Source organism: Castor canadensis, chromosome 18 (assembly GCF_047511655.1).
Source record: "Castor canadensis chromosome 18, mCasCan1.hap1v2, whole genome shotgun sequence".
Classification (NCBI taxonomy): Eukaryota; Metazoa; Chordata; class Mammalia; order Rodentia; family Castoridae; genus Castor; species Castor canadensis.
This window is the reverse complement of record NC_133403.1, coordinates 10,695,616-10,714,407: the sequence shown is the minus strand read 5'-3', so window position 1 is coordinate 10,714,407 and position 18,792 is coordinate 10,695,616. Positions and strand designations below refer to the sequence as shown.

The 18,792-nt window shown below is 42.7% G+C and overlaps 1 protein-coding gene across 1 annotated transcript in view; it reads right to left on the bottom strand.

Moving 5' to 3' along the window:
• The window catches only part of Upb1 (beta-ureidopropionase 1), a 33,425-nt gene that overhangs the window by 12,427 nt on the left and 2,206 nt on the right, over positions 1 to 18,792 (bottom strand). The window contains exons 2-4 of the mRNA XM_020169897.2: positions 12,247 to 12,418; positions 9,505 to 9,592; positions 3,044 to 3,138 (exon numbers count right to left, since the gene is read on the bottom strand). Of these exons, the coding sequence (XP_020025486.1) occupies positions 3,044 to 3,138; positions 9,505 to 9,592; positions 12,247 to 12,418 (355 nt within the window). The remainder of the gene's footprint in view (positions 1 to 3,043; positions 3,139 to 9,504; positions 9,593 to 12,246; positions 12,419 to 18,792) is intronic.

Here is an 18,792-nt window from a genome sequence, read left to right as displayed (position 1 = left end):
AGAATTATAACATGACCCCATATCTTGGTATATTATCTAAAAGAAATGAAAGGAGGGACTCAAAAAGGTAACTCTACACTCCTGTTTATAACAGCTTTATTCAAAATAATCAAGAGGTAGAAGGAAACCAGGTGTCCAAAGATGAGTAAAATGTGACATATACAAATAATTTTCATCCTTTAAAAGGAAATCCTGTCTCACTTTACAATATGGATGAACCTTGATGATGTTGGGCTAAATGAAATCAGTCAGTCATGAAAAGAAACTCTGAAGTAAGCCAGGTTCAGAAACACAACAGGTGGTATGTTTTCTTTCATATGTGGAAGATAAACATATCCAAAACATAAACATATACACAAAAACAAACATGATCATATAGAAACTTATATGTAAAACATGTTTAATAGTAGAACTCTGGAACTCTGGGGAGGAGGGAAAGAAAAGAAAATGACAGAAAGTCAACAACATTGAAACACATAACATCTGTGCAAGTAGAGGATATAATGGCATGTAGTGAAAGCTGTTGAATAGTGGGGTTGGGAGAAAAGGGGTAAGGGAGAGTAACGGAAGGGGTTGAACTGACCAAAATAAAGTATACTCACAGTGGGGATACATCAAGAAACCTCTTTGAACATTGACTCTGGAATTAATAATGAAAGATGGGACTGTAAAATAATAGTGTGGAGGAGGTGTTTGTGGGAGGGGAGGGTGACTAAAGGAGATGAAGGTGAAAGAATATGGTTGATGGGCTTCATATATACATACACAAAAATAGAACAATGAAACTTCTTATAATTGCTTTAAGTGGGGCAGGAAAGGGGCGGGTGGTGGGGGCGATGGTGGACAATGGAGATAATCTAACCAATGCACAATGTAAGCCCATTTGGAATTCTCACAATATATGCCCCTATACAATGAATATATCCTAATAAAAATGAAACAAGAAAAGAAACTCTAATTCCACTTATATAAAATACCTAATCAAATGTAAAGTAACAGAAAGTAGAATGGTGGTGCCAGGGGCACAGAGGAATGAAGAGCTATTGTTTAATTTGTACAGAGTTGCGAGATGAAAAAGTTCTAGAGACCTGCCACACAACAATGTAAACATACTTTATATATTTAGCTGTACATGCAAAACTGGGTAAGATGGTAAATTTTATGTCATTTTTTACCACAGTTAAAAAAAATCATTGTACTTCTATAACAACAACAAAAAACCCTAGCTCTTTGACACTGTCTATTTTGTGTTGCTATAACCAAATACTACAGACTGGATAATTTATAAAGAACACAGATTATTTATTTACAAAGTCCAAGATGGAAGGGTCAGCATCAGGCCAGGGCCTTCATGCTGCATCATCCCATGGTGGAAGGCAAAAGGGCAAGACAGTACTAGAAAGCAAGAGAGGGGCTGAACTTGCTTGTATAACAAACCCACCCCTGAGACACTGATGTTACTCTATTAATGAGAGCAGAGCCTAATTACCTCTTAATTACCTCACAATACTTCCCATTGGGATTAACATTCTAACCCCTCAATTTTGGGGAATATATTCATATCATAGCAGGCAAGAAATTCCTTTCATGTTGAGTAGAAGCACTGGGACCTGGTCATCAGGTGAAGGCCTACTTGGACAGTAACACTGGGAGCTGTGCTAAGGGCAACACTGGGCCCCTGGTCACTCTTGATACACAGAAGTGTCCCCCAGTGCCAGCTCCCTCCAGGCCTAGTTCAGGCTTATCAGTTATAATACCCCCATCCAGTCCCCTTCCTGATTTTTCCATAGCACGGAATCAACAACCAGATACATGAGATTTTTTTCCCATTACTCTAAGAATACAAATGTTTAGGATCGGAACTCAGTATTGATACAAATCACTATGATTATAGCTCTGATCAAAACAAAAAACCAAAAAAACCCTGCAGGTATATGTACAAAGTCTGAAAGAGAAAAGCAAAATGAAAGAAGTTCTTTTGTTAGAACTGAAAATAAGGATAAATTGCCATCTCTCACCTTTTTTCAATGTTACAGGTTTTTCTGATGACAGCTTTATTAAAACGTAATTCACATAGCATAAAACTCTCTTTTTAAATGTGGTGGTTTTAGTATATTCACAGAGTTGTGCAACTAGCACCACAATCTAATTTCAGAACATTTTCATAACCCCAAAAAGAAACCCTGCACCCCTTCTTCCCATACCTCTTTTTGTCTCTAGTTACTTGCCTTTCCAACAAGTCACATAAATGGGACCATATCACATGTATTAGGAGGGTTTTTGGTGGTACTAAGGTTTGAACTCAGGGTCTTACACTTGCTAAGCATTCTACCACTTGAGCCATGCCCCTATCCCTTTCTGTTTTAGTTCATTATCAGATAGGGTCTTATCATTTTTGCCCAGGGCCCATCCCAGACCTTGGTACTCCTACCTATGCTTCCCAAGTAACTGTGATTACAAGTGTGCCCCACCACGCCCAGCTTGTTCTTTTAGAAAGGGTGTGGTTAACTTTTTGCTCCAGTTGGCCTAGAACCCCATCCTCCTATTCTGCCTCCCAAGTAGCTAAGATTATAAGCATAAGCCTCTAATGCTAGGCACATATGAGGTTTTCATAAAGAAAAGTGAAACACAATTTCTATACCGATGAGACAAACCATATGTCAAAGCTTATGCTGAGACAAGCAAACAGTAAGTGGGCCAGGCAAAGCTCTGGAAAAGGACAATGTCCCTGGTCCCTGAGGCTAGCTTTGCTTCTTCACAGACTTGCTATGGCCAAGTCTGCAGCTTATTTCTTCCTAGGCTGCAGGTCCCTCCCTCACACCTGACAAAGCCACAAAGGGCTACTCTGACTTTGAAACTCTACAAATTTCAGTGAAAGTACACTAAAAAAGGTGGCAAACAGTCTTATCTAATCAAAACCTGGTAAAACAAGCACCAGACAGGTACATTTTCCTTGGTGAGGGCCACATCTGACAGCTGTGGCTGTGCTCTCTGACCTGCACAGGTTCAGCAGCTGCTGCCCCAGAAGCAATTAATATCTTACCTTCTGGCAGAACCTGGTGGTGAACCCATCCTCTGCCGACTCAGCAAATTCTGTCCAAGGAAGCTTCTCTCTTGTACAGAAAGCAAAGGGCATTGCTGTAAAGAGGAAAAAGGTTAGAATCATATCACACATGACATCTGGGGTTGTCCTCAACCCAGCAGCCAGGTTACCACTGGAATCCTCCTCATCCTAGGGACAGGGAGGTTTCTTCAGAAATAAGAAAAGTTGTCAAATTCCTGGTAGCTCACACCCATAATCCTAGCTACTCAGGAAGCAGAGATCAGGAGGATCTCAGTTTGAAGGTAGCCCAGGCAAACAGTTGGAGACCCTATCTCCAAAAAACCCATCACAAAAAAAAAAAAGGCTGGAGTGGCTCAAGGTGGAGGTCCTGTTCGAGAAAACCTATCTCCAAAAAAACCATCACAAAAAAAAGGGCTGGTGGAGTGGCACTAGGTGTAGGCCCTCAGTTCAAACCCCAGTACCACAAAAAAAAAAAAAGAAAGAAAAGTAGCTTAATGACTCCACAAGAAGGTAGGAACCACTGGACAGGACCAGCATGTCCAAAGAAAAATCATTCTTCTTAAAATCTCTGGCTGGATTCCAACAGGGGGTTAATTCAGTAGGAAATTTCATTAAACTGTGTGTGTGTGTGTGTGTGTGTGTGTGTGTGTCCGTCCGTGTGTCCAGTGCTGAGGCTCAAACCCAGGACCTCACACGTTAGGCAAATGTTCTACCACTGAACTATATTCCCAAACATGAACTCACTGGTTTTTGTTTGCTGCCTCTCAGTGTGCCCATACCTATGCAGGAATAGTTCAGAAACATTTGTAATCCCCGCACATATTGGGTTCAAAAGAGTTTCCTATGCAGGGGCCAGAGGAGAATGCTCTGGGGGTGGACATGAGGACCTATAGCTGTGTATAATGTTGCAAAAAAGCCCTGGCTATCTCTGGAACATCTGCAATACCTGCAGTGATTTTTAATGTCTGCCAATGTGCTGTGTGAACTGATCTCACTGTAATTAAATGTCTTCCTTGGGCTGGGGGTGTAGCTCAGTGGTAGCATGCTTGTCAAACATACTCAAAGTTCTAGGTGCATTTCCTAGCACTGCAAAAATAAGTAAGGTTTTCTGCATGTTCCCTGGCATTCTGGATTGTTCCTTTTGGCATTCTTGTTCCTACTCTTTGACATCTCCTACTGGGTGTTTCTTACTGGGTTTTTGTTTTTTCCTTTTCCTCTGGATTTGTATTACTGAATGCTTTACCTGGACTAACTCAGCATTCTCTTTTTTGCGTGTGATTATTTTTTCATGTATTTTATTCTGTTGGTGATAGAAACCCTTTCGTAAACATTTTTATTATAAGTCAGTAGTCTGACTTCTACATATATCAGAATACTCTTTGGCTCTCCCCTCTCACACGAACCCAACTCCGTTTGTTTTAAAGGGATTAGCCATTTAAAGAGATGTTTCCAGATGTCTGCTATTATTTTGCGGACTTCAAACTGACCAACTTTGTGGAGGAATGTTGGTAGGATGCTTCATGATGTGAGTGTGGTAGATAAATAGCACTGGGGTTTGTGGCCTGTTTAGGAATTGTGACGGTAACCAAACATTTTCCAAACATGTAAAGCAGGTGTGGCCCTCCTCATTTCACAGAGAGGAAAAAGAAGCCACAATCTGCAATTCACTCCAGTCCCAGGAAGCCTGAACCTAAGACTGAGCCAGAGTGAGCACATCACCAATGGCACTACCAGTCTCTAGGCTGCCTAAGTAGATACATGCACTGCTGACAATCCCTGGAGCCTTGGGACCAAGCTCCCTAGGGTCCCTTTGGTGAAGACAAGATGAACTATTTTAAGGAAGTCAACTAGAAAAGCTGTTGATAACAAAAATGTAACTTAATGACCATTAATTCTCAGTTTTCAGCACATTAGGAGGGACTCAAATGCTACCAAGAATAAAATCTCCCATCCTGATTGCTTTTCAAGTTGCTAAGGCTAATAGCTGCATTTACATTTTAATGGCTTCTTTTCCTGTTTACACAAATACTCCAACATAAACTTTCAAAAGGAGGGTGTGGAATGGAGATTAGGGGAAGTCAGGAACTTCAAAATCCCTACTGTAGTTTTCCAAGTAAAGGGGAAGGGGTTTCACCAACCCACAGTCAGGCTCTTGACTCGGTCCTGGCCCTGACCTCAGGGGCTGCCAGTCTAGAGCAAAATAGATGGATTATGACTTGGGATGTCTACACCACCTGGCAGGACAGTGTGCTCAGTTATGCCTGGGGAAAATGCCCAACACCCAACAAAGGAAGGTGTGTCAGTGCTAGGCCTTGATGGATGTGCAGGAGTTCCTGACTCAATAAAGGGAAGAACTGGTTAAACAATCCAATAAATGCACTTCAGTGTTTGTCACGCACCACCAATTGTAGCCAGGAAAGATGATATGAGTTGCGGGGGGTGGGGACCTGAAAAAGAAGTAGACAAATACACACAGTGGCCTCATGGAGCTTACAGTCTAATGGAGGCAGGAGACAAATCAAGAGTCAGAGAAACAGGAGTGAAAAGGCAAAAGGAACATGAAGTAAGAAAAATTACATGAAGATCACCATGTCCTTTCTCTCTTCTTAGCAGGACAGAAGAATCTTTGGAGAAATCTGACCAGCCTGAAGGAAATGGATCGGAGATACTAACACTGTTATTACCCAGGGATTACTGCTCATCCAGATCACCCTAGAACGGTGGCTAGTGAATTACCTTACGAATTTAGAGTTCACAAACTAGTTCTTCATCCACAATTCTTAAAATAAAAGTAGATAAAAAAAAAAAGTTTGGATTAGGTAGGGACATTGCAGGGAGATAAAATTTTACTTAATTTTGACATCCTTAAAGACACTGCAACCATGATAGAAGAACAAGGTGATAAAACAGGAACTTTCAAACCAAAAGGCTCTTGTAAATTCAAAATATGATAGCAAAGTGGAAGAATGAATGATGAGTTAGATGAAATCTACCAGAAAATCAAGCAAGAAGACAAAGACATGAAAAGTAGGAGGAAATGGGTAGGAAAATGAAGAGCTGTCCAGACACAAATCCTAATAGTAAGTATCAGGGAGAGAGGAGAAAAAATAAAGAGAAGTGTTGAGTAAATTTTAAGAGGCTGTTGTTTTGTACTAAGGTTCTATACTAGGCCTTAACACAGCAAACTAAAACTCAAAATGACATCACTCATACTAAACTTCCATGACACCAAACAGAAACTATTTGCCCAGGTTAGCTTTGAACCAATCCTCCGATCTCTGCCTCCTAACTAGAATTACAAGGCTCTAAACAGGCCAGTTTTAATCAGCATAACAATGTCATTCTTTCTACTTTAATCCTTACCAAAAATAATCTGACATGTTATTTTTTTTTATTGTTCTGTCCCCCTATCTCTAGAGCATTAGGAGTGACTTTTCTTAAAAGAAAAGTAACTTTCAAACAACCAGCCTCTCTTCATTCTTTGTTTATATTTTATTCAGGCTTCCTGTCTATAAAATCAAACTCTTCAGTTCATTTGAAGTCTCATTCTATTTTATGGAATGAAATATTACCTGATTCTACAACCATAAATAAAGCCAATTAAACTAAGTTTGTTATAATTTTGCCTTTTGACAGAAAAGAACTAATGAAATAATACAAGAAAATACAGACTAAAAGACCCAAGTTTCTAAACTGAAAGAATCCTTTAAGTACTTAGACTAACAGGTTAAAAAAGAGGTATTCACAGTGGAACACCATTATGAAATTGTACAGTGAGCAGAAAAAAAAAAAAAACCAGAAGATTCTACAATCTTCCAGAGAAAAGTAAACAAATCATAGACAAAATGCCATAAATCAAAATGGCTCTGAGCCAATCAAAGACAATCAACATTAGAAAATGAAGGAGCAATGTATTCAAACTTCTGAAGGAAAATGATTTCTAGAATTTGATATGAAACTATCAAGCAAGTGTAGAAGACACATTTTGAAATACACACAGTCTTAAAACATTTACCTCTGAGGTGTTCTTTCAAACAGGTACTTAACTGCTTTTATTGAAGAGCACTGACTTCTTACTTAGGTCCCCAAATTAAATAAAATCAGGAAAAAAGCTTGGCGTCTCCATCTTTAATTTATACCTATTGTCCTTTGCTCTGAGTCATTCTCTCCTCTAGCCACCTTAAAATTGAGGAAGGACAGGAATAATCAATAACATCTTCCTGACAAGGGACTGAAACTACCCTCAAGGAATGGTGGGGCCTTGTAGGACAAACCACTCTCCAAATGAGGACAATTACCTGTAATGATGAAACTGTACCCTGGAGCAGGAGGAATCATCTCTTGGAAAACAGACTGCTCCCTTAACATGAAGACAGCAATAACAACTTCTCTGGAACCCTTGAAGAACAAGGCCTGAGATAATGGTCAACCAGGCCATATCCAACTAATCTGATCACTGGAACATATTCGTGATACATACCTTTTGTCTCCTGCCCTAATTCTTTATCTATTTAAAAGTTCATGTCTGTACCCCCAAATATGCCTACAGATGTGTTGAAGTGCTTCTTCCCATGGCGTTTCAGAGGCCATGTAACAGATTTCTTTTCTCTGCCTTTTTTAGCATGTCTCTTTATTTGGTGTACAGGAGCAAGTGGCCAGACCTGACATGTGGAAACACAGAAGTTTGATCCTGGGTTCAAAAACTCTGGTTTCAGAATCACTTCACCAAAACGAGTAAACTCAGAAGGAGACAGGGAAAGAGACTACCCAGGATTATGGCAAAGGAAAACCTCTGGGCGACAGTGGTGCAGCCAGCAGAGGGGGCAGTTAATTCAGAAAGGAGCAGTCATAATATTCTAGGACAGATTCCTTCAAGGAGATAGAACTGATAGATGGTATAATTGTGTCTAAACAGGTTAAAGGGATTTATAAATAAGTAGAAAGTATAGGGTTGAACTTGTGCTGAATATGTAGAAAATGAAGCAGACTGCAGGGAAAACAAAATGATTCAGGAAAAAATATCAATGTTGAAAAAACAGCAAAGCAGAGACTCAATGGAGGATGAACAGGAAGGGTACACATATGTAGAGGGGCATGAGGAAGCAAAGGCAAAACACTGACTTCTTCCATGGTAGGAAGAGCAGAAATGAGGCAAAAACCGAAAAATTAGGAAGTACCAACACAAAAATAAATTCCAAAAGAACCAGCTAAGTATTGAAAAAAGTTAACTCTGGAGAGAACATTTTTTTTTTTTTTAAGAAATAGACCTTGTAGACCCATTTTAACTCTAAACCATGAGCATACATAACTTTGATAAGAATTAAAAAATAACAGCCAGGTGTGGTGGTGCATACTTGTAATCCTACCTGAAGTACTGAGGTCCAAAGCTAGCATGGACAAAAGCGTGAGAATCTAGCTGGAGAAAAAAAAATAAAAAACTAAAGGAAAAAGGGCTGGGGACAGCTCAAGTGGTAGAGTGCTTGCCTGGCAAGCAAAAGGCTCTGAGTTCAAACTCCCCAATACTCGAAAGAAAAAAACGGAAGGAAGGGTGAAAGGGAGGAAAGAAAGAATTAAAAAGAATTTAAAACAACAAATAAGGACCACACAGTGGCTCAAGCCTATAATCCTAGCTACTTGGGAGTGGAGATCAGCAGGATCACAGTTCAAGGACAGTTCAGGCAAAAATTCCATGAGCCCCTCCCTGCCCTCTCCCCCCTACCCCCCCCCCCCCCCCCCCCGCCAAATTCAACCAACAGAAGCTGGGAATGCTGGCACGCACTTTTCATTCCAGCTACATGGGAGGCATAAATAGAAGGATCACAATGCAGGCTGACCTGGGCACAAAGCCAGGCCCTATCTCAAAAGGTTTGGGGACATAGTTCAAGTTGTAGACCACCTGCCTAGCAAGCTCCAAATCCCAGTATCAGGCCTAAACAAACAAAAAACATAAAACCAGGAGTGTGTCTAGCAGAGGAGTTAATTTTTAGATAAGGAGGCAGGTTGGCTGGCTGGCTCTAAACTGAGATCAGAAAGTTAAGCAGGGATTAGAGGGGTCAGAGTGGAGAGTACAAGGAGACCCAATGAAGGTAATTACAAAAAAAAAGAGAGAGAGAGAGAGAGAGAGAGGGATTCTGGTAATAGCTCAGTGGTTGAGTACATGCTTAGTATGAGCAAGACCCTGGGATCGATATCCAACCTGCAACACCAAAAAGAATGAAAGCTGAGGGGAGACTACTGGTAACTTGGATCAGAGCAGAGGTAGAGGAGTGAATGGCTAGGTAACAGAGTGGGCTTGTGAGGGGAGAGGGAGGCTTACACATAGCTTTTCTACTGATGAGAAAAGGAGTTTCTCTTAATTAGGTCGGAGACATCCATGGCAACATGAAGACAAGACGTGATTATTTGAAAGTGGCCAAGAAAGCACCATAAAAGAGACTTACTCCACGCTTCTTGGAAACAAATGATGTTGACTCCACACATTGCAGCCACTTCCACAATGCCTTCTATGCGTCTGTGGAGGGCAGAAACCTGAAAATTTAAAGACTGAGGATTAGAATCTGTTTAGTTCTATTGTGAGATGATTTTTAAGAATTCACCCCAATCCGTATTGAACAAACTCCATCTGACCAGGTAAAAGGTAATGATGGGTTAGGAGGTTCTGTCAGACCAAAATCTGCAAGCTCTGGGCTCCCACAGACTGACTCAGTTTTGCTGGTAATGGAGAACCACCTTTCTTGTGCGGTTGCTGAGAGGCATGAGTAAGGATGGTCTGTTTACTGCATTTGAGCATGTGCACATTCTCACACGCACATACTAGTACGGACACACTCCCTGGGCCAGCATTCAAGGCTTTGGGCTTGTTTTGTCCTGCAATGTCCACTGTCCTGTGTGAATCTCATCTGCCAATAACTCATCTTTCTGGCTCTTTTAAATCATCATGCATTGATATGTGCCCTTGGCTAGGAATGTGCTTCCCTAGCCCTTCTTGATATTTCTGGAGATGTTATCCCTGTCACTCATTACCCCCGTGAACCCTCTGCAGACTTCCTTAGCTGACCTTTGGGTGCTCCTAATGCAGCACTGTTCCCACTGTACTGCCACTTTTTCTCCACTCTCTGTCACAGCCAGAGACTGTGGGCTCCTGGCCCACAGTCTCCTTGTAGGCAGGAAGAAAGTATTCTTGTCTTCTGTGTCCTCAGCACAATGTCTGATTCCCAGGAGACATTCAGAAGTATTGGTTCAAAGAAACACTAAAAGAAGGCAGCTGGAAACCCGGAGAGCAAAAATCTCTTTCCAATGCTCTACACCGTGTTACGTGCCGGTGTGAGGTGTCGAGGGTCCCTGCCTTCACAGGCCAGGGAACTGGCTCATGAACTGGCTGAATGATTAGGCAAAGCCAGCATAGGAAGTGAGATTTGTTAGAGAGAAAGGAAAGGCTACAGCTAGAGAAGTGCAGCGGAGCCTGGAAACCAGTAGCTCGCTGCTCAGGTGAAGGCTGGGGCTTTTATGGATGTTTTAACTCTGGGTAAAGGTTAGGGTGGGATCTTTTCATTGGCCATGGATTCACGGGCTTTCTTAGGTGAACTGGTTTGTTTTGCCCCTTATTGGGGGAGGGGAAACAATCTTGAGAGCATTTTGCTCATCAGCCCTGTGGCAGATCTATCAGACCCTGTATTTCCTCTTTAGGATGCAGAAATGCAGGTTTACAACTCCCTCTTAGGATGCAAGAATGATAGTGCTCTCCATGGGGAGAGGGGATGGGATACTCACTCATCTGCCTTAAGTCTCCAGACCCAACAGTCTCTTCCCCTGAAAGGCTGTATGTTCCGAGGCTGACATGCTGACTGTGTCAACCATGTGAACACACATTTGCTCAGCATTGACAATAAACAAAGTGTAGGGGCAAGACTATCCCTTGATCCTACAGTCTGACAATCTGGGATGTCAGAGGACATATTCACTAACAAGTCAGAGATAAAAGTAAACTGAGAAACAGACATGGGCGGGGTGGGGGGAACACTTGAACTCAAGCCCAGGGCCTTGCCCATGCCAAGCAAGTATTTCACTACACCCTCAGCCCCCAGTCATCTTCTAATTAAACAAAAGCCAGGGAAGAAGCTGGGAAGTGGCCAATGATAAAGCACTTGCCTATCATGATAGTTAGGGCCAGGACTTGATCCGTAAAGAGAGAAAAGAAAAAGGAAAGGAAATACCAACATCAAGAATGATACAGACTGCCATGGAATCCATGTGACCTTAGGTTTCTCTAGAATCCCTAAGAATTATAAAGTATGCTATATCCTAAGGAAACCTTGATGGCAGAAAAAGCTTCCATCAGCAGTTGGAAGAATGCTGTGAAGAAGTGTGTATGTGACAACATGTTTCTTTAAATAAATGAAAAAGGTCAAATTTACTTAGTAACTGTAAGGAAATAAGCAAATGCCTCCTAGTAAGCCTATGGATACCACCTGCTGATAGACTTCTGGCTATAGTGAGCCCCTGCCCTTAGGTCAGGATGGTCCTGACCAGTGTATGCTGGCAGGCAGGCAGCCTTTGGGCAGGTGGTTGAGAGGCAGCTTCCCATGGAGAGAGCTTGAGCCAAGCAAAAGGGGACCCTCTATTTCCCCCTCCCTTCCCCCCCTACCTCCCGCCATTGGTAAATGAAACTTTGGATCAACAGTGGGAGAGGAAGTAGAAGGGAAGATGGAAAGATCAGTGAGCAGTGAGAAGAAGGAAGAGAAAGGATAAGAATCAGAAGAAAAAGAGCTGGAAATGAAGACTGGAAGGAAGGAGGGAGAACAGGGCGAAACCATTTCAACCACTCTTTGAAGTACCTGGGCCAACACTCACTGCCAAACAAAGTGAGTGGCCAGCCAGGGGTTGCAGTGTGTTCAAAAGAAAGGGTGAATGCCAGCAGCCAGTGGCTTATGCCTCTAATGCTACAAATTTGGGAGGCTGAGATCAAGAGGATCATGGTTTAAGGTCATCCTAGGCAAACAGTTTGTGAGACTTCATCTCCAAAATAACAAGAACAAAATGAACTGGAGGTGTACTCAAGCAGTAGGGTGCCCGCTTTGCAAGTGTGAAGCCATGAGCACCTTAGCCTCACTTAAAAAAAAAAAAAAATGGAGGGGGTCAAGCCACCGCCTCCTTTATGTATTTATGGTTAAAAGTGACTGTACCTGTTCTACCACAGGGGCAGACGTGGGGAGGGGGATTCTGTTCTGAACTAATCCCACACGCACGATCCGGGGGCCTCTCCGCTGCTCCTCAGCAGCCTCAAATGCATATCCCCGCAGTTCAAAGTCTTTTTCTGAGGCAGCTTCAAGAGCTTTTCTGGGCAGATTGAGCTCCCTAAATGGACAAGAAAGAAGAGGAAAGAGGATTCTGATGATGTCAGTTGCATTTAAAATTCCCTTCCCCTCAAATAAAAACAAAACCCCTCTCCCAGGACTGGGGGTGTATCTAAGAGGCAAACTGTAGGCTTAGCAGGTGCAATGTCCTGAATTCATCCTCAGGACTCCAAAAAATAAAATAAAAATCCCCCTCCTCCTTTTTGTAGTTCTTTATTAGGTGAAGAACTTGGGATGTTCTGCCAGGAAAGCTACTAGTCACAGGGTCCAGGGAGCCTGGGGAATAGAGAAGCTGCGTCATGCATGAATGGACATTGTTCTGAGTCTGGACTTTCTCTTAGAGTCACAAGGAGACACTAGCAGGAAAGCAGCATGACTGCACCAGGCAAAGGGAGGTAATGTGACCAAACTAGTCAAGAGGTTGGTGTTTTGGAGTTACTGAAATCTGGGCAGAGAATAAATTTCCTGCGGTCAGCACAGAAAGGAGGTAAATGGTTCCAAAATGTGTTTCTGATCTAGAATGAGAGGGCTATGCTGAGCCTAGAGTCTAATGTGGGCTGTGATAAGAAAGAGGGTGGAGAATGGGGCTCATGAGACAGGCTGGATGGAGGCCAAGAACTGACACCACAAGGAAGGCCCTACAGCCATTCCCCCTGACAAAGCTGAGCCTTGGGTGGGTGATCCCCAGGGACTTGTCCTCTGCTGCTTCCAGTGGGGGACTAGTTCCATGCCTAGTGCTGGGTAGGTTTGATGGGGTCCAGGTGTTCAGACCAAAGGTCCAAATGCTCAACCGAATTTTGTGATTTATTAACAAAGACTTATTTATAAAACCTCCTGCCAAAGTGACCATTGGTCAGGCAGCAAATACTTCCTGATACCTATTGCATATCCAGAGCTGGGGTAAAATCCAGAAGCATGGTTCATGGCCCCAGGCCAGGAAGGGCTTACCATCTAAGGGTGAGATGATTACAAAATACCCTGAGAACACATCAAAAAATAACCTGACAGCCATTATCTAATAATAATATTTCTCTCCTACTTTAGATCACTTTCTTAAAGACATTTCTTTCCAAAATCACAGCCCTGTCAGTCCAAGCCCCCTGTCGCCGCCCCCTGCCAGGCACTTTCCATGTGACAGCCCTGACAACTGTGAGTTTGGTTCCGCCCCTGACAATCAGCCTGCTTTTCAAAGAGTCAAGGTTCCCTTCCCTCTGGCAGGTTAGAAATAGCAGCAGTGCCCACACCTTGCCTCCCCTCACTGTGACTGCCTCAGATTGTCCTCCCACCCTCAGGTGGAAGGCCTGTCTTGTGGGCTTCAGCCTTATTCAAGTCATCCTCAGTGGACACAGTCACACAGCTTTCTAGGAGCTATAACCTGAGGATGTGGGACAATCACAAAAAGAAAAAGAAAGGCTTTGTGTATCTGTTTCCCAAAGACCTGTAGTCCCTAGAGCTGGACTGCCCTGTGGAAGTATCCTATGGTCTCAGTCCAGGAATATGTCAGGTAGAGCAAACCAGGCTGTAACCTTTACCAGGTGGATGTCTCTCTTCATCAGAGGATAACCCACATCCTCTGATCATCATCATCAGTACTCCACAATCTCCCCTACCTCCCACCCTTCATCTATTGAGAGTGCTGCCTCTGCCACTGCCAGCCTTGAGGCTATGAACTTGCTTGTCTTCAGCTCCCTGCAGACATTCATTCTCCTAGGCCCAAGGTGAGGCAGTCAGGCTGTTCCACCCTCTAGGCTAGCTGCCTTTGAGGCTCTACCACTCTTCAATATTCTCATGAATTTTTTGGTTGCCATCTTTAAAGTCTCTCTGCTCTCCTGTTATCCAAAGTGATCCATCATCACATCCTGTACCACTGCATCTTAGAGATACAAACCAATACTCAAAAAGGTATCCTGTACAGACCTGGTCAATAAACCTGTGCTGTGCCTACAAAAGATATGGCATGGGGGGATGTGGTGGGGACCTGAGATGGACTCAATATGTATGTGCACCCCCCAAATCACATATTGAAATCCTAAATCCCAAGGGACATGATTAGGTCATGAGGATAGAGCCTTCATGAATGGGATCAGTATACTTATAAAAGGGCTCAAGGAGGTTGCTTGTCCTTGGACAATATGTAGATACAGCAAGAAGGTACCACCTCTGGACCAGGAAAAAGGCCCACACTAGACATGGGCAATGGTCTTGATCTTGGACTTTGAAGCCTCTCAAACTGTGAAGAATACATTTCTGTGGTTGAAAAGCCACATGATCTATGGTACTTTGTTAGAGCAGCACAAAAGGACTATGACAAGCACTGTGCAGCCACAGCTCAAGAAGGAGCTGAGACCAGCAAATGAGCTACAACTTTGATCAGGGGGCTCATGCTGCCTACAGCTCTCCCTTGGTCCCTATTGTTGACTTTCGGTCCCTCCTACCTCTTACTCTGCTACTGAGGACCCCACCCCTCCTGGGCTCATCTCCAACTTCAATGAGAAAAGCAAGTCACTTCCTATCCTGGCTGCAATACCCTCCTGGGTCCTCCTCCCTTCCCTGGTCAAGGCAGAGCTGGCCTGAGGGCTCTAAGCTTCTGCTTCCTCAGTGACATCTCACTTCCAGACCTTCATCTTTCCTCCTCTAATGGCTCTTTACCATCATCATTTTAAATTACTAAACTAGAACTTTGTTACAAAAGAAACATAGTCTTGAAGAGGGGAAAAAGGCAAACAGTAGAAGGGGTATAAAACAAAAAATCAGTTCCTCTTTAAACTCCTGTCTCAAACCTGAGAAAGGATTATCTTAATGTTTTGTACATCTTCCCAAAGTTTTTCTATTAAAAAAATGCAGATGTTATAAGAATGGTATTCTGCATTTTCTTCTCTTTGCCTTGCATCTGTTTTCACTTGACAGTATACAGTCATGAATCACAAAACAATGCTGTCAGTGACAGACTACATATAAGCCTGTGGTCCCATAACATAATGGAGCTGAAAAAATCCTGTCACCTTGTGACACCATGCCTGTCATGACATCATAGTGCAACACATTACTTAGGTGTTTGTGGTGATCCTGGTGTAAATCAACCTACTGTGATACCAGTCATACAAATTATATATATAGTACATAATACTTGATAATGATAACTATATTACTGGTTTCTACATTCACTTTTACTTTTATTGGTGGCACTGGGAATTAAAGTCAGGGTTTACTATACTTTGTAATGTTGTTTTAGAGTATATTTTCTATCTATAAAAAAAGGTTGGTGCAAAACAGTATACTATATTATACCAGCATCATACATCACATGTGTACTACACCTGATTGTATGAAGAGGACATATTGAAGTGTTTGGGTATAGTTCAGTGGTAGATCACCTGCCTAGCATGTACAGGGCCCTGGATGGCAAAAACTAAACAAAACACTTCAAGTGATTGACCTATACCACATAGGTTTGTGTAAATATACTCTGTGATGTTTGCATCATCAAAAAAAAAAAAATCACCTAAGAATGAGAACATTCCTATCGTTAAGTGACACATGTCTACATAGTTTGGACACCCCTCCCTCTAGCAGATTCACCACAAAAGCTGACTGAATCTCTCCCAATAAAAAACAGAAAAAACTAAACAGAGACAGTGTTCCATTCATGCTCCTCTAGATACCTCACTTGCTCTCCCTGCACGAGGGAGCTTCCACATACATTTTCCCTCAGTTCAGCACTTACCTTGGATGGCCATCTCATTCTCCTGTTCTCTGGCTTCCACTTACCATCTTAACAACTTCTCCCAAGCCGGGCGCCAATGGCTCACACCTATAATCCTAGCTACTCAGGAGTCAGAGATCAGGAGAATCGTAGTTCAAAGTCAGCCCGGGGAAACAGTTCTAAGGACCCTATCTTGAAAATGCCCCAAACAGAAAAAGGCTGGTGGAGTACCTCAAATGGTATAGCACCTGTCTAGCAAGCATGATCCCCAGAGTTCAAACCTCAGTACCACCCAAAACAACAACAAAAAAACTGTCCCAGCCTTTGCTACTTAAGCCAGAAATATCCTTAACTACAGACATCTGTGTACTATTGGAACCTTCCTTTCTGTACCATGCTTGAGTCCTCCCAAATACATATCCTCACCTCCAGAGTCTTTGCTTCCTCTGACCCCCTTAATATCCAGGTTCTCCATCCCATTCTCTTTGGGCCTCTCCCATGCTGCACTTGCTCCTCCACCTGGAATGACACCTCCAGCAAAACTCTCAAGCTCAGGGAGCTCCCTGCCAGGCCCACGTCCACACAGCAAACAGCCACTAGATATCTCCCCACAGAGATCCCAAGGGCACCTATAGGGTGCTAAACCATGTCCATGTCATAACACCCAGTATCTGTATGTTGCCCTATTTGAAGAAAGAGTTTTCACGAATGTTATTAAGGTAAGGATCTTAAGGTAGTCTTGATTATCCAGATTAGCTGTAAATACAATGACAAGGATTCTTACAAGACACCCAAAGGAAAGACAAAGGGACAATAGGAGAAGACCAAGACAGAGGTTGGTTGTCATAAGCTAATGAATACCAGAAGTCACCAAAGGCTAGAAAAAACAAGGAAGGCTCTCTTTCAGAGAGTTTAGAAGGGCAGCCCTGCAGATACCTTGGTCTTATACTTCTAGTGTTTTAAGCTGTCTAGTTTGTTAATTATGGCAGCCCTGGGAACTAAACAGCACCCTAAACTCAATTTGTCCAAAGTTGAAATCATGGCCCTTCTCTAAGATTGGTCCTCCCAGATGAACCTACCAGTCTCCTGTGGGTTCAACCCAGATATGATTGAACCTCTGCCACCCCCCATCCACTCACCTCCCTGAAACCTCTGGACCTCTATTGCTACCCACCCCTCCAAGGAACTGTGCTTATTTCTAGTCCTCTCATCCTTCACCTATTCTTTCCTAAACCAATCTTGACATTGACCATCAGGGGAAATTCTTCAAAAGCTTCCACCACTGTATGGATGAAGTTCCATTTCTATAGTTTATGGAGCTCTCCAGATCCACATTGGCCAATCTAGAATCCTTCATAGGGCCATCCCTACGCCACTCTACCACCACCTCTCTCACGCGTACAGGGGGTCCATGAATGGGCACGTTCCTTGGTTTAGGGGGGCAAAAGTCCTTCCTATTTGCAAATGAATTTCTTTGCTTCAAACACAGCACCCCTCGGAAGTCTTCCTGACCTCCTCAAACCTCAAACATTTAAATTCTCTTAGGTTCTTCAAGCATTATCTCTCAAAGTATAAGGCAACCATCAAAAGATGGAAATCAAGGGCTTGTACAGTTCAGTGGTGCATGCACAAGGCTCTGGGTTTGATTCTCAGTACCACCAGAAACAAAAAAACAAAACAAAAACGCTTCCAAGGGCAAGATCCACATTTACATATCATAATATTCCTAGTGCCCAAGACAAAAATAAATCAACAACTCTTTGTGGAATGAATAAATGCTTTTTGGATCTGGCTATCTTAAAACTGACAGTGAGTGTTCTCTGGGGATTTCATCTGCCTGCCACAGACAAAGCCCATTTAGCTCAGTCACTTAGCAAACATTTCCTAAATGTTGTCTCTGTGATCCACATAGCAAGTAATCTGGAAAGGAGGTGGTCTTGTTTGGAGCAAAATGGGAGGCCAGAGGATGGACTGAGGACTGCAGCCCCACCAAGCTTTTATAGGGCTGGTCATATGCAATTTGGGCTCTCAGGAGTAAACAGAAGTTTAAGTGGGAGGATAGTTTTTAAGGAATAAGAATTAATGATTTTCTATCTTTAGTTGGAAATCCTCATAACTAAATTCCACCCAATCATAAGGACTAATCAAGTACAAAGGTTTACACCTTAAGAAATAAAATCTTGAAGGGCTATAGGGTGAGTGGAACAGAACTAAGAAAAGAGGGTAGATAAAGAAGAGCCACTTGCTCAACCAAGCCCTAGAATGAGTCACTGGTCAAAAGATGTTGGCTAAAGTTATGGAAACAGCCAAGATGCCCCACCACTGACTAATGGATTAAGAAAATGTGGTATTTATACACAATGGAATATTATGCAGCCATGAAGAAGAACGAAATGTTATCATTCGCTGATAAATGGATGGAATTGGAGAACATCATTCTGAGTGAGGTTAGCCTTGCTCACAAAACCAAAAATCGTATGTTCTCCCTCATATGTGGACATTAGATCAAGGGCAAACACAGCAATGGGATTGGACTTTGAGCACATGATAAAAGCGAGAGCACACAAGGGAGGGGTGAGGATAGGTAAGACACCTAAAAAACTAGCTAGCGTTTGTTGCCCTCAATGCAGAGAAACTAAAGCAGATACCTTAAAAGCAACTGAGGCCAATAG